This window comes from Montipora capricornis, chromosome 1 (genome assembly GCF_036669925.1).
Source record: "Montipora capricornis isolate CH-2021 chromosome 1, ASM3666992v2, whole genome shotgun sequence".
Lineage (NCBI taxonomy): Eukaryota > Metazoa > Cnidaria > Anthozoa > Scleractinia > Acroporidae > Montipora > Montipora capricornis.
The window spans coordinates 16,324,834-16,340,305 of record NC_090883.1 but is presented as its reverse complement, the minus strand read 5'-3'; the positions used below and the strand labels follow the sequence as shown (position 1 = coordinate 16,340,305).

At 37.9% G+C, this 15,472-nt stretch overlaps 1 protein-coding gene across 1 annotated transcript in view; it reads right to left on the bottom strand.

Moving 5' to 3' along the window:
* Window positions 1–15,472, bottom strand: part of LOC138060207 (adenylate cyclase type 5-like) — a 59,418-nt gene that overhangs the window by 24,883 nt on the left and 19,063 nt on the right. The window contains exons 7-10 of the mRNA XM_068905973.1: window positions 10,779–10,938; window positions 8,626–8,663; window positions 6,123–6,212; window positions 439–502 (exon numbers count right to left, since the gene is read on the bottom strand). Of these exons, the coding sequence (XP_068762074.1) occupies window positions 439–502; window positions 6,123–6,212; window positions 8,626–8,663; window positions 10,779–10,938 (352 nt within the window). The remainder of the gene's footprint in view (window positions 1–438; window positions 503–6,122; window positions 6,213–8,625; window positions 8,664–10,778; window positions 10,939–15,472) is intronic.

The following is a 15,472-nucleotide window of genomic DNA, read 5'->3' as shown; positions in this document are numbered from 1 at the left end:
TCACTGGTTTATTGCAATCACCAATGAACAAATCTTAAACTTTAAGCCAGTAAGTCATCTTCAGTTAACAACCTCACTTACCAGTATATTTAGGGCCCAGTTTATTTTAGTTGTCAGTTGACCTGGTGCTCTGAGCGAAACTTAACCCACTGACAACTCAAACACCCAGGGACGCTCACAGTAAAAGCTCTCTCCCTCCCAAGGATCAATGGGTGAAGTCAGTCATTTTCTCTAAGTCCAGATTTCTTAGAAAAAGAACAGGTGTAAACAAAAACCCACACAGTTAAAAACTCCAAATGGCCAGAATGGAGAGGTGTTTGCCGTGCAACCCAACATTCATCAAATTTGTTTTAGCTATCCAAAATGTGATATGAAATGATCCTTTTTGCCTAGTTTTCTAAGACATTTTTGAATTTGTGAATGTTAATAAGGACATACCGACTCCTCTTTAACTGGATCCTTAAATGTGAGAAGTAGAGGTCGTACATAGTCCTTTCGTAGCCTAGAAATGAGAAAAAAAACATCATTGAGCATGTGTTAGTTTAAGCAGAGGGTTGCTGGACACATTTGAGAAACTGCATTATAAATGAGGCTAAATGCCATTTGGGCAAGGTTTATCTCAAACCAATTCAACATACAGCCATTTCATGCCAAATGGGTATGCTTTTATTTTGGGGGTAACCTGGAATCCAGCAAGGCTTGCCTGTGTATGGCCCTGCAATCTTTGTTAATCTTTGCAGCTTGCAGATTCACTAAGCCCCACCCTTCCCATCCTGGGGAAGGCTACCTGGTCGTAGAGGTAAGTATCTGAACTGTGTTCCAGTGTGATGGTGCCAGTTAGCGGTTGCTTCAGGGTGGTTCCCACTTAGGAATGGCCAGGGATGCCACCCAGCGATTCCTGCATCACAACAACCAGTTCCCAAGCTCATCAATTGGCAAAGAGTTTAATCATATGCAAGCTGCAAGACAATTTCTAACCTACGATCAGGCATACTTTTCTTTAGACACGGCACGAAAAAGTATACCGATACAATTTCTTAACAAGTCGTCTGCCGCCCACCTGTAAAAAGTGATGTTTTTGTGTCATGCTATGAATGTGCGCCAATCAGATTTTACCAGAAATTACTTGCACATTGCGATTCAAGGATAGATGCGATGAAAACAAAGTAGCACTCTAGCTGGAATATCTGCAAAATCAGACTTCATCCATACAATCAAAGCTATTCTGGAAATCCCGCTTGACAGTTGGTGTGGTTTCTCTGTTCAAACCATCAAAGGAAAGAATTGAGATAAAATCACAGAAAAAGCCAGAATTCTTCATGTTATCATCAGGTGCAATCAACAGTACAATGAACTTTATTTAAACTAGACCCTCTGTGAGGGTACACTGGGTTGCCTGTGGTACGTGCAGCATTCCAGGCAATTTTTTTCAAGTTGGGGGGTCATTAAAGACCATTTAAGGGCTCACCCAGAAGTCATACCAGCAGAGTCCCTTTGGCTCACAAGTCCTCACAAGTTCGTACGACGAAACAGATCCTTTTCCGAGGTTAAAAACCTGGCTACCGGCCTATTAATTAATCATTTGTCAGAAAGAAGAAATTCCTGTCCTCTTTAAAAAAATTGACACGCATTGCTTACGTGTGGTAGTGAAGTAACACAGCGATTTATTCCATAATGTCAACTGAACTGAGCTGTGTGTTGTCTTCCAGGAGATTCAAGTTGTCCTTGCATAATATGTAGCTCTAACAGTGCACAATATTGTTTTGGTTTTGTCTATCATTGTAGTGCCATGGTAGAAGTCTTGGGTAAATAGCCTGAGAAGACATGTGGTTACTAGCAAAGTACTGAACCCAGAAAGATTGAAGAAAATAAATGGGAAGTGAAAAACATTGTCTTCTGGGATGACATGTTGACAGTTGTCTTTGCGTAACATGTAGGTCTAACAGTACACGATATTGTTTTGGTATTGTCTATCATTGTAGCGCCAGGGTAGAAGTCTTAGATAAATAGCCCCTTGAGAAGACATGTGGTTACTAGCAAAGTACTGAACCCAGAGAGATTGAAGAAAATAAAAGGGAATCGAGAAACACTGGCTTCTGGGCTGACTTGTTGATCATGCAACTTCTTTCCACCACAAGTGTAAGCGTGCACTGACAGCATCTGACAGCTTTGTAAACAAAAGTTGAAAGCTGAAGTTGAAAGCTGAAGTTAACTGCTGTCTGGCAGGGTTAGTAACTGGATGGGCGACCTAAGAAATATATCACTCAGTAACAGAAGCATAGGACCGAAAATTATATTTTAATGCTATCAAATGCCAACCAAGCAAGATAAAGATTTTGTTAGCTTGCTTTATGCAAAACAATTAGTGATGTAAAAGTAAATAAATATGGATACACAGTTTTTAAGAAGAGCAGAAGGAAGTTTCAGGACGGTCGATCGAGAATAAAATATTTTGCCATCGGTAACAAAATTTACGACATGAAAACAACATTAACTTTGAACCACGAATATAAAAAGTTACCATCAACGAAAAACATTTTGGGTGATTTTAGTTTTTTCGTTGTAATTGTACTTTCGGCTGCATCGAGTAAATCGCACATCAAATTCAGCGGGCGTAGTGATCAAGTTACCGTGGCATGTTTACTCGCGAAACAGTGACGCATCTGTGTTAAATGATGCTTCGATACCGCGTTTTTGTTTTTGTTAGTTTTCTTTTTCTTTCAATTGTTATAAATTTTGACAAGAAATGTGCAAATTCAAAACAAAGATCACAATCGCCCAACTCTCAGAGGTTGACCATTGTTTCTGGAAAATCAAAAATTTACTCTTCAAGACAAGGTTATTTATCACCAGGTAATTCCATCGTTTTGGTAATAGCAGCTACTTTATTACTCATCAGCGTCACCATCTTTTGCTGATTTTGGGGGTCATTTTGTTGAAACTCAAGCACGCTTCCAACAGACCTGTTTATTTTCGTGACTTATGCGTTACCACAAAAATTCTCCCCGTATCACACTTCAACACATGCATGCAAATTTGCTAAGCTCGAAAATTACAAAAGCTGGAAATTTCACAGAAATATTTTCCAGCGAAACATTTATTGAAACAAGCAACATATTTGCTACATGTATAAGTGGTAAGAAACCCTTCCTATTTCAGTTGCGTGCGTGCAAGCGAAACACACAATCACAAAGCATATGCAATTAAATAAATTTCTGACAGTTCACGTCAAACCCTTTTTGAAAGAACCTTGACCGTACATAATAAAGCACAAAAGAGACAACAAGCTTTCATTCAAATAATTTTTCACTGTCACATTTCCAATTTTTTTTAACCTTTGCAGAGTTGAGTACAAAAGGAATGTTACTTGCCAGACAAACAGGCAAACTTTAAATAGATGCGACTTCAGTAAACACTGTGAGACACAACAGAGATCACAGATCTACTTGTGGTGTTCGATTCCTTCTCTGTCTTTGTTGCACCCATAAGTTACCAGAGAAATTTCCATTTGGTTTCAGTGTTGTACGTAACACCACCTTGGCGAAATATTAAAAGTACAGCTCATTTTGATTTCGGCTCGATGGGCGAAAGATTCACGCTGTCGAAGTCCATTACTCATCGCTTTTAAGATTCCAGATCTTTATGTTTCACCGCCTGTCTTGACGTTCCATTCTTGAGCTCCATATGGGTATATTTTCTTTAAAGATGTACTAAAACGCCATCGCATTACAATGACTTCAGACGCCATTACAGGTTAATTGTGCAGAGCAAGGTACGCATTACCCCAGCCCCCTCAAACCTAACAAAATACGCAAAGAAGACTCTATGCACAAAGACACCACTTAGCAGGGGAGTGACAGGCAAGACTTTTCCAGACACGGAAAAAAATAACAAAAAAACCCATGAAATTAAACACAGATTCCGACTGGGTTTGGCATACTGGCAACCCAGTAACTAGAATATTTGAGATGTCAATAAAAGATGCTATCAAAATAAAAGCAGCAGCAACTCAACTATCTTTTTGTAAGAAGTGTGTCACTACACCATTCTTCAGATTGTTCCATGCTTCCGTAAACAATGTCGAATTTCTCTGCTCGGCTGACTCCCCAAACGTGGCAGCATTAAAGTTCTCTTTGGGTCTTTTTAGATTCTCAACTTGTTGCTTCCAAATATATTCCAACGGACTTACCACAGCTATAAACGTTTTTGAGTCGGTGGAAGTGGAACGATGCATTTTTTTCTACATGTTTGGGTCCAAGATCTCTATCGTTTTTCAACCAATCAGAGTAAAGTCCAGATTCTGGACTACGGGCAGACGACTTGTTAAGAAATTGTATCGGACGTACTTTTCTGCGTCCTGTCTAAAGAAAAGTATGCCTGATCACAGGTTACTCAATTTCTTACTGCGACTTTCATAATTCTGCTGAATCTCACCTTCAAGCACTAAGTGCCAAAGTGCATTTTGGCTTCCATCAATCAAATTTGCGAACATATCCGCCTCTGGAAAGTGAATTGGAGTTTTTGCTTAGTTCACAGCTTGAATACCATTATGATATCTTTTTAGAGGTTCTTCAGTAAGGTGCCAAGTTCGAATGTACAAATGTACAATGGGAACCAAAGATGCTGATTGGTACATGTAGGTTATGTCTCAAATCAATTGATTTCGGCATCTGTGGTTTTGCTGGTATGCGAAGTTTGATTAAAATGGAAGCCATAATGAATTTGGCACTTAAAGATGAGATTCCACAGAATTATCAAAAATCACAGTATCTGACGTATTATTTAAGAGATGGTCTGAACTGGAGTTTTTAGTTTGTCTGTTTGGACATTTTGCTAAGAGTTTTGGGGTAGAATTGAAAACTGAGATAGAAATGACACTGACTTATCAACAGACCAGATTAGCACTTGCATGGATAGCTTGGTGGTTCAGGCAATTGTCTTAGCCCAGTCTTACTACCAGTTGGTGGATGGTCCTGGATGCATCACATTCTAATGGATAAACCAACTAATTTTTGTAGCACTGGAAACCAGTTTCTCCATTGGATAACCAAAGGTACATATGCTACAGATTAAGCACATACAAATATCTGCTACATTACCGTCCACCTTTTATGGCCTCAAAAGAAGCTCCAAAAATCGCCCTCGACTTATACATGGGTCAAAGATTTTGAGCCAAGTTCCAGCCTGGTAATTTATTCAAAATTAACATAATAATGTTGTCTTGGGCACAACAAACGCAGTGGACAAAAGCCGACAAAAGACTTCAAAATGAATGTAAGCAATTCCAGTTGAAATGAAAAGGATTTGTCCAAATCTAAATTTTGAAGATACTCACAAGCTCAAATATGAAATAGACACTGGAAATTTTCGTTTTCCAAAGGCGGAAAGCTCTAAAATTAAAGGCATTTCTGTTTTTTCAAATAAACTCGATCGTTCAATGGCTTCTGGCACAATACCTCATGTTTGCCTGCAAGCATCGTCACTCGTGTTTCGTGAAAATGCTGGTTGATAATGATTGTTTTTTATTCTTCAAACCTGGCTGATTTAAATGCTTTTGCAAACTTCGTATTGTTTGGTTTATGAGTTTTGTTTTGTTTTGTTTGTCATGTGAGAAATTATAAGTGAAGGACCAATTAAACCTTGCACATTTTCGCATCGTTCGCAAGTTATTTTCAAAGATTGACTCCTGCTCCTGTGATGTTGTGCTTATCCTCTAAAGCTCTTTATCATTGAACAACAAAACAGGTTAGTTTGAGATTTACATGTTCGATTTTCTAACAACTTTTTCGAAACTCAAGGACAAACTGCTTGCATATACAACAACTGCTGAACCACAAAACTATCAAGCGCTTGAGGCCCTGAGTTTTTTGTGCATCCACACTTCCAGAAATCGAAGAATACAAGATTAGTGTCCCAGTAACATAATGATTTTAACAAAGAAATTAAGAAATTGCTTTTCTTGCCATCAAAAATGGGGGGTTGACTTATACACAGGTAAATATCGTATGTCAAAAAAAAAAGTCAACACCATCTGAGCTCATGTTAAGGATATTGAAAACCTGTAGCATGCTTGTTATATACTGGCTAGGAGGTCAAGTTCTACTTATCAAACAAAAACCTACTTATCAATACTCCGTGCTTCAATAGAGCTTCCCAGAAATTCATTGACTTCATCATCTGGATCTTGCTGGTTTGGAGCAGTGATACCTAACCTTTTAATGACAATAATGACAATCACAATCATAATCACAACAATGAATTTCTTCCGAGAATTGTTGAAGTACAATAAAATTCAAGATTTGTTGAATTACGATAACAAATGTCATGGTCTTTGTAGTGTTAAACTGTGAATTAAATACAGTTTCTTGATTTCAGGCTGAGATGGTCACCTTATCTTTTTAGGTTTCTATTCCACGTTCATACATGTAGATGCTACCACCATCATAAAGAGATTGTCATAAACTTACAAAGTTAAACATCTGGGTTTCTGAAAGGATGTGCAAAAAAATTAAAGATTATGCGGAAATTTTTGGCCATATTGTTTGTAAACATACGTTGATTATGCGGAAATTTCAACAATTTATAAAACTAAAACTTAGACCTGTCCAATATATTAACATGCTTACGGTAAATCAGGACTCAAAATTGCGACTGAAATTTTTCCCTTTGCGATTACCATATCTGGAGGGGTCACCAATTTGCAACCAGCTTTCGCCTTCGAAATAAAAGGGTTAGTAATTGGCATTTCGCCACAACTTTTGCTAGAATTAATAAATAAAGTAATAAAAATTTATTCAATTTGCAGATATGGAGCAAAATTGTAATGTGGTTGGACCACGATCCATTCCCTCAATCATTTACCATTTCAGCAGTTTTGTTACACATACAATGTACGTATTGCAGGCTCCTATTTTGTTTTGTTAAACTTTATTGCAATGATTGTCCCTACTTTTACAAATAATGCAGTTTGATTTGCAACTATAACTTGAGGCTAAATTTTCATATCTTGTTGTATCCTTTTTTAAAATTTGGAGCCTGGGGTATGTTATTGTCCATGCTCATTGCCGAGAAATGGGTTTTGCTAAAAGCAGGCCCGCGGCCCAGCGGCCCGCGGCCCACGGCCCGCCACGGCCTAGCGGCCCGGCGGCCCGAAAGCCCGGAGGCCCGGTTGTTTTTCTATCCAGCGGTAAATCCACGCGCATGCACAGATCTGCATCGGGTTTGGGCGTGCAAAATGGACGACGGTGAGTTTGAATTCGTTTACCATTTTAATCATTTGAATCCTTGTTTCTGTTTGTTGTTGTAAACAGACGAAAACAACAGAGAATGACAACATTTTTCACTAAGCAACATGCGACGAAAGAAAGGATCGAAAAGGATTGAAATGATTATTAAAATGGTAAACGAATTCAAACTCACCGTCTTTCATTTTCGCGCCCAAACCCGATGCAAATCTGAGCATGCGCGCGGATTTACCGCTGGGTAGAAAAACTACCGGGCCGCCGGGCCGTCACGGGCCGTGGGCCGTGGGCCGTGGGCCGCGGGCCGCTGGGCCTTCGGGCCGCCGGGCCGCTGGGCCGTGGCGGGTCATGGGCCGCGGGCCGCTGGGCCGCGGGCCACTGGGCCACGGGCCTGCTTTTAGCAAAACCCCCGAGAAATGCATGGAAACTGCTTACGAACTTTCATCTTGCAAACAAAATGGCAAGTTTTCTTCAGCGTTCAGGAAAATCAGTGTTTAAAATAGTCAGTCTCTTTGGCTTTTATGTTTGTGAGGATGGTAAGCAGCTGCTGTATCACTAATATCAGGCATTTCTTTTGTTCTATGCAGAAAATATCGGTATCATGCAGAGGATGTGGATTTTATGGAATTACGCAGATCTGCATCGCCACATCCTGTCAGATGGCATGAATGAAGTATGGCTAACACATTTTAAACGATGAGGTAGGAAGTAACCTGTGGCACAAAAGTTTTGCCAGGAATTTCTTCTTTTTTTTGCAGATTGAAGATTTTTGCATTTTGCAAGAAGTAATTTTTATGATTTTGACAGACTGTTTTTATATTTATTTTTATTCTATTCCCTTCTGAGTCAGTCGCTTAAGTCACACAAGCAAGCTGAGGGACAAATGGGGAACAAAAGTTCTAGCGAAAAACAAAAACAAATATAAACAAATACTACAGAGATTGTACTCATCAGGGGAAAGGCTTGCACAAAAATTGCTACAAAGCAAAAATATGATCATTCCAATTTTACCTAAACTTCTGAAAAGTACAGAAATAAATTCACTGCAGGAATAAAAACAGAGTGCTAGCAGTGCCTTCTAAGTCAGTAGAAGCACCTGCTTTAGTCATGCAAGCAAGCCAAAAAGCTGAGGGGAGAATCACTCTATCCCCATTCTCCAATCCTATACTTTTTTTATTCAAACAATGTAAAAATGCCAATGACGTTATCGCATCCAACATATAGAAATCTCTATTCTGATTATAAAACATGCCTTAACTTCTCTCATTTGTGACCACTTTTCAAAAATACTCAACATTTTTATGTCAAATCACTATACATGTAATTGGTGTTCTAACCTTCAATAGAGTTTTTCAATAATCATAATGATTGAGAAGTCACCAACCTTGCTTGCATTTTCTTGTCAAAGTCTTCTTGCTTTGGCTCTATTTTTTCGACTGCATCTTTTGTCTTAACATGTTACAAGAGAAAAGGTCATTAGACTTATTGTATTATCAAGAGAACATTTTTAGAAAATATTTATAAATTCTGCATGGTGATGAGAAAGCATGGTCCTGTGCACCCAAAAACTACAGTGTAGTTCTTTACAATTTTCCACCTCCTCCATGTGGCATTTATTTTATTTCATTATTACTTTCATTCACATGTATTTATTTGAAAAAAAAGTATGATGAAAATCAAAAAGGTTACATCTGTCTATAGGCAATGACTGATGGAATAACTGAAGGCATTAAGGTTCCCTTAGACATTCTCAAAATACTGTAAAGTTAATTAAAAACACAAACACAAGGAAATTTGGGTCAAGGTTAGTAAATTTTTTTCCTGAAAGTCCCTTGTTGATCCTAAAGAGTACAGCATTCACATGGATCATGAAAGAAGAGGTGGACTAGAAAAGAAAGGGGCTGAGAAATAATTGATGGCTTTAATGTAAGGGTGACTGTTTGATTGACCCTATTCCATAATGAGAATATGTGGAGTGATGATTTAAAACGGTATGTTTGGCATTTTGAAGCAACAAGGATAATGAACATTGTTTAACATAGCATTTTAGCAGGTGTTTGACAAATTGAATCTCAATCTCCATAAAAATGAAGGATTTCTAACTTCTATTCCATGCATTCCTATTCCGGAATATGGTCAATCAATGCACCCTTAGTTTCAGGCTGTCAACAACGCCTTTTAACCATTAAAATTATTAATATTAGTGAGATAACACATGTAGCAAATGTGGCTTTCACACTCACCTTCTGCTCAGAAAAGACACATCCAAGAATTCATTGAACACATGTTGAGAAAGAATTAGATGGTTGTTAGATTTTCTTTCATCACCATGTACACGTAGAATTAAAACTACATGTATGAAACACTAAAACACAGCCACTGTAACAGAATTTAAAAACTGCTTACAGCAACACAGTCCTTATTTTCAAGGACTTGCCGAAAATCAAGATCAGAGTTACATGCAGATTGAAGGTTATTTAAAAAAGGAAAATGACAATCATAACTCAAACCCTGACTCTATTTGACAATGAAATGCACCCAAATGTTCAACCTTCACAAACAATTTTGATAATAAAAGTTTGTGTACAGTAATCCAGTAGGATTTCATGCAACTCTGTTGATGTTGTTTCTAAAAGGATATCGTTAGAAACATGAAATAATGAAACCTTGTGGAATTAAAGCCTAAGCTGCAAAATGTCAACTGTCAAAATAATATGCTCTCAACTGGTTTTGTAGAGTCAATTTTTTTTATTTTTTATTTGCCATCACAACTTGAACATTAAGAATGATAGCAATACTATTGATTATCATGAATTTTCCCCACCTTCTGTGAATTCCAAACAATGCACATCATCATCCAGGGGGTCCCACAGAAAAGAAAAAATATAATTGCAAAATGAGATGATAGCACCTTTAAGTTTCTTCAAAAAACCCTTCAGTTTAAACAATACCTAGAAAATTAATGATTTTCTCATTCCAGTCACCATATTGTAATTGGTAATTTTGTTACGTAGATCAACCCAAACCCAAACCAACCACTGCTTTAGTGACAGTTTGCACTCTTTCTGAAGTCTCTTTATCTGCATTCTATGAACCAAGGCTCAAATAAATCCTCACCAATTTTAAGCAGTTTTCCTTGAATGTCAGTGCTTTTATTAAAATTTATTTAAAATCAAGCCTTCTCCCAACAAAATTCCTACCTAATTTCAATCACCCTCCCTTTAACCTTTTCTTGTTACCTGCATCAACTATTGTTTAATCTCAATGGACTATTCCAGGAGGAACAGGACTGGATTTTGCTAGAATTTGCCTACCATATTTTGCACACATAATATGACAATAATATATAACGTCCCAAGCTATTTATACAGAACAAATCAAACAACAAGCAATTCCTTCTGAGTCATGTATGTGACGTAGCAACCAAGAGATAAACAATGTAATTGGTATGTTCAAAATAATGCATTTTAGCAAAATGTAATACTCTTTTTAAAAAACACCTAAAACATACATGTATCATTGTTATAACCAAAATACTATTCTCATTGCTTTTCTTACCCTTGGGTGCTCTGCAACAATAAGGTATGATTCAATGTTGTATTGCTTGAGATAGGAGTCTCGTTCCTGACCACGTCCCTCCTCAACTACATAATCACCATTTAAACAATTCAGGACAGATTTTGTTATGTGTACACGTCTGTGGGTAGAAAAAGATTGACTGACTTTTAATATAAATTTATACATTTCAAAATATTTCCTCTATTTTAATTGGAAGGAGGCATGTCAACTAATCCAAAACGGGCCAAAGAAATTGTGTGCACAAAATTGAGATACAAGTAGAATCCTGATGGATTGAATTTTCAAAGAATAAAAAAAAGAAATGGTGAGCAGAAAAACTACATGTAAGTGCTAAAACCTGCTTAACACTATGATGCACTGAAGAGTAAAATCGTGATCAGCTGGCATTGAACAAAGTAAACTCCAAAGTGTAACTCTTAAAAGGGAAAGTTCCAGGCAGTGCTCAAAATTAACCAAACCCGTGAGTTGGGTTGCTTCATTATGAAGCCCACTATAATTGTTGAGATGAAATCATGTGACAATCAGACTTGAATATCCCATTGTTGTCAGTGTGCGACTGGGTTTTTTGTGAAGTCTCGGTTTTCAAAATGGCGTCATCGATCTGCATCACCTACAATGTTTGATACATGTTTTTATGATAAAAATGATTACTTTACTTTAAATCTGTTGCCTCTTTGCTACATGATGTTGACATTTAGTGTTCTCTACCCAATATCTCAACTCCATTTACTTGCTCTAAACAAATTCATTCCTATCCCATGCAGTCTGCAATAGCTGGAAACTTCCACGTAGGAACGTCAAGAACTAACCGACAGTTATTTTCCTTCTCTAGGATTGAGACAAAAATATGGAATGGTATCCCCTATGGGCTTCACCAGCTTAGAAAAGACACTTTAAACGTAAATTGAATGGATTGCTTATGAAGTTTATTAAAAATGACAAGATGAATGTTGATATTTGCTACATTGCTCTTTCAAAGTTTATGATTTTCCTTTAACAGTTACCTATAATATCTCATATCATTAATTTTTTAGAACATTTTTCTCTCTTATGAATGAGGTATTTGTTTGTGTAACTCTTGTCAATTTCTGAGTGTCTTTTCATTTACTGTGTTGACAGAGCCAGTAATAATGTTGCAGTGTTATGATTTGTTTGATAATAAAGTTTTTATTAACTAACTATTGTAAGTAAATTGTCTCTTGCATTTTCCTACCTGAAAATGTTTTTTGTACAAGCTACAGATAATCAAAACACTGGATATTACTCAGCTTCGGCAAATTAATTGTTATTACTGGGTTGCCAAACCCAGTCGGAATCCCGGTTTCATTTCGTGGGTTTTTACTGGGTTGCCAAACCCAGTCGGAAAATGGGTAGATTTCCGTTTTAGTATTTTTTTCCGTGTCGGTAAAAGTCTTGCCTGTCACTCCCCTGCTAAGTGGTGTCTTTGTGCATAGAGTCTTCTGTGCGTATTTTGTTAGGTTTGAGGGGGCTGGGGTAATGCGTAGCTTGCTCTGCACAATTAACCTGTAATGGCGTCGGAAGTCATTGTAACGCGGATGGCGTTTTAGTACATCTTTAAAGAAAATATACCCATATGGAGCTCAAGAATGGAACGTCAAGACAGGCGGTGAAACATTAAGATCTGGAATCTTAAAAGCGACGAGTAATGGACTTCGACAGCGTGAATCTTTCGCCCGTCGAGCCGAAATCAAAATGAGCTGTACTTTTAATATTTCGCCAAGGTGGTGTTACGTACAACACTGAAACCAAATGGAAATTTCTCTGGTAACTTACGGGTGCAAAAAAGGCAGAGAAGGAATCGAACACCACAAGTAGATCTGTGATCTCTGTTGTGTCTCACAGTGTTTACTGAAGTCGCATCTATTTAAAGTTTGCCTGTTTGTCTGGCATGTAACATTCATTTTGTACTCAACTCTGCAAAGGTTAAAAAAAATTGTAAATGTGACAGGGAAAAATTATTTGAATGAAAGCTTGTTGTCTCTTTTGTGCTTTATTATTTACGGTCAAGTTTCTTTCGAAAAGGGTTGAATGTGAATTGTCAGAAATTTATTTAATTGCATATGCTTTGTGATTGTGTTTTTCGCTTGCACGCACGCAACTGAAATAGGAAGGGTTTCTTGCCTCTTATAGCAAATATGTTGCTTGTTTAAATAAATGTTTCGGTGGAAAATATTTCTGTGAAATTTCCAGCTTTTGTAAATTTATCATGTTGTGTAATTTTCGAGCTTAGCAAATTTGCATACACGTGTGGAAATGTGATACGGGGAGAATTTTTGTGGTAATGCATAAGTCACGAAAATAAACAGGTCTGTTGGAAGCGTGCTTGAGTTTCAACAAAATGACCCAAAATCGGCAAAAGATTGTAACGCTGATGAATAATAAAGTAGCTACTATTACCAAAACGATGGAATTACCTGGTGATAAATAACCTTGTCTTGGAGAGTAAATTTTTGATTTTCCAGAAACAATGGTCAACCTCTGAGAGTTGGGCGATTGTGATCTTTGTGTTGAATTCGCACATTTCTTGTCAAAATTTATAACAATCGAAAGAAAAAGAAAACTAACAAAAACAAAAACCCGGTAGCTTGGCATCATTTGACACAGTTGCTTCACTGTTTCGCGAGTAAACATGCCGCGGTAAAATAATGCGGTAACTTGATCAGAGCACCCGCTGAATTCGATGTGCGATTTACTCGGTGCAGCCAAACTTGTACAATTACAACAAAACAACTAAAATCTCCCAAACTGTTTTTCGCTGATGGTAACTTTTTATATTTGTGGTTCAAAATTAATGTTGTTTTCATGTCGTAGATTTTGTTACCGATGGCAAAATATTTTATTTTCGATCGACCGTCCTGAAACTTCCTTCTGCTCTTCTTAAAAATTGTGTATCCATATTTATTTACTTTTACATCAATATTTGTTTTGCATAAAGCAAGCCAACAAAATCTGTATCTTGCTTGGTTCGCAATTGATAGCATTAAAATAGAATTTTCGGCCCTATGCTTCTGTTACTGAGTGGTATATTTCTTACTAACCCCGCCGAACAGGGTAAAACTTCAGCTTTCAACTTCAGCTTTCAACTTTTGTTTACAAAGCTGTCAGATGCTGTCAGTGCACGCTTACACTTGTGGTGGAAAGAAGTTGCATGATCAACATGTCAGCCCAGAAGCCAATGTTTCTCGATTCCCTTTTATTTTCTTCAATCTCTCTGGGTTCAGTACTTTGCTAGTAACCACATGTCTTCTCAAGGGGCTATTTATCTAAGACTTCTACCATGGCGCTACAATGATAGACAATACCAAAACAATATCGTGTACCGTTAGACCTACATATTACGCAAAGACAACTGTCAACATGTCATCCCAGAAGACAATGTTTTTCACTTCCCATTTATTTTCCTCAATCTTTCTGGGCTCAGTACTTTGCTAGTAACCACATGTCTTCTCAGGCTATTTACCCAAGACTTCTACCATGGCACTACAATGATAGACAATACCAAAACAATATCATGCACTGTTAGAGCTACATACTTGAATCTCCTGGAAGACAACACACAGCTTACTTGACATTATGGAATAAATCGCTGTGTTACTTCACTACCACACGTAAACAATGCGTGTCAATTTTTTTTAAAGAGGACAGGAATTTCTTCTTTCTGACAAATGATTAATTAAAAGGCCGGTAGCCAGGTTTTTAACCTCAAAAAAGGATCTGTTTCGTCGTACGAACGTGTGAGGACCTGTGAGCCAAAGGGCCTCTGCTGGTATGGCTTCTGGTATGACTTCTGGTATGACTTCTGGGTGACCCTCCCTTCCCCCCCCCCCCCCCCCCCAAACTGGAAAAAAATTGCGTGGAACGCTGCACGTACCACAGGCTACCCAGTGTACCCTCACGGAGGGTCTAGTTTTGTTATTTTTTTCCGTGTCGGGAAAAGTCTTGCCTGTCACTCCCCTGCTAAGTGGTGTCTTTGTGCATAGAGTCTTCTGTGCGTATTTTGTTAGGTTTGAGGGGGCTGGGGTAATGCGTAGTTTGCTCTGCACAATTAACCTGTAATGGCGTCGAAAGTCATTGTAACGCGAATGGCTTTTTAGTACATCTTTAAAGAAAATATACCCACATGGAGCTCAGGAATGGAACGTCACGACAGGCGGTGAAACATAAAGATCTGGAATCTTAAAAAAGCGACGAGCAATGGACTTCGACAGCGTGAATCTTTCGCCCGTCGAGCCGAAATCAAAATATGCTGTACTTCTAATATTTCGCCAAGGTGGTGTTACGTACAACACTGAAACCAAATGGAAATTTCTCTGGTAACTTTCGGGTTCAACAAAGACAGAGAAGGAATCGAACACCACAAGTAGATCTGTGATCTCTGTTGTGTGTCTCACAGTGTTTACTGAAGTCGCATCTATTTAAAGTTTGCCTGTTTGTCTGCAAAGGTTAAAAAAAAAATGGAAATGTGGCAGTGAAAAATTACTTGAATGAAAGCTTGTTGTCTCTTTTGTGCTTTATTATTTACGGTCAAGGTTCTTTCGAAAAGTGTTGAATGTGAACTGTCAGAAATTTATTTAATTGCGTATGCTTTGTGATTGTGTGTTTCGCTTGCACGCACGCAACTGAAATAGGAA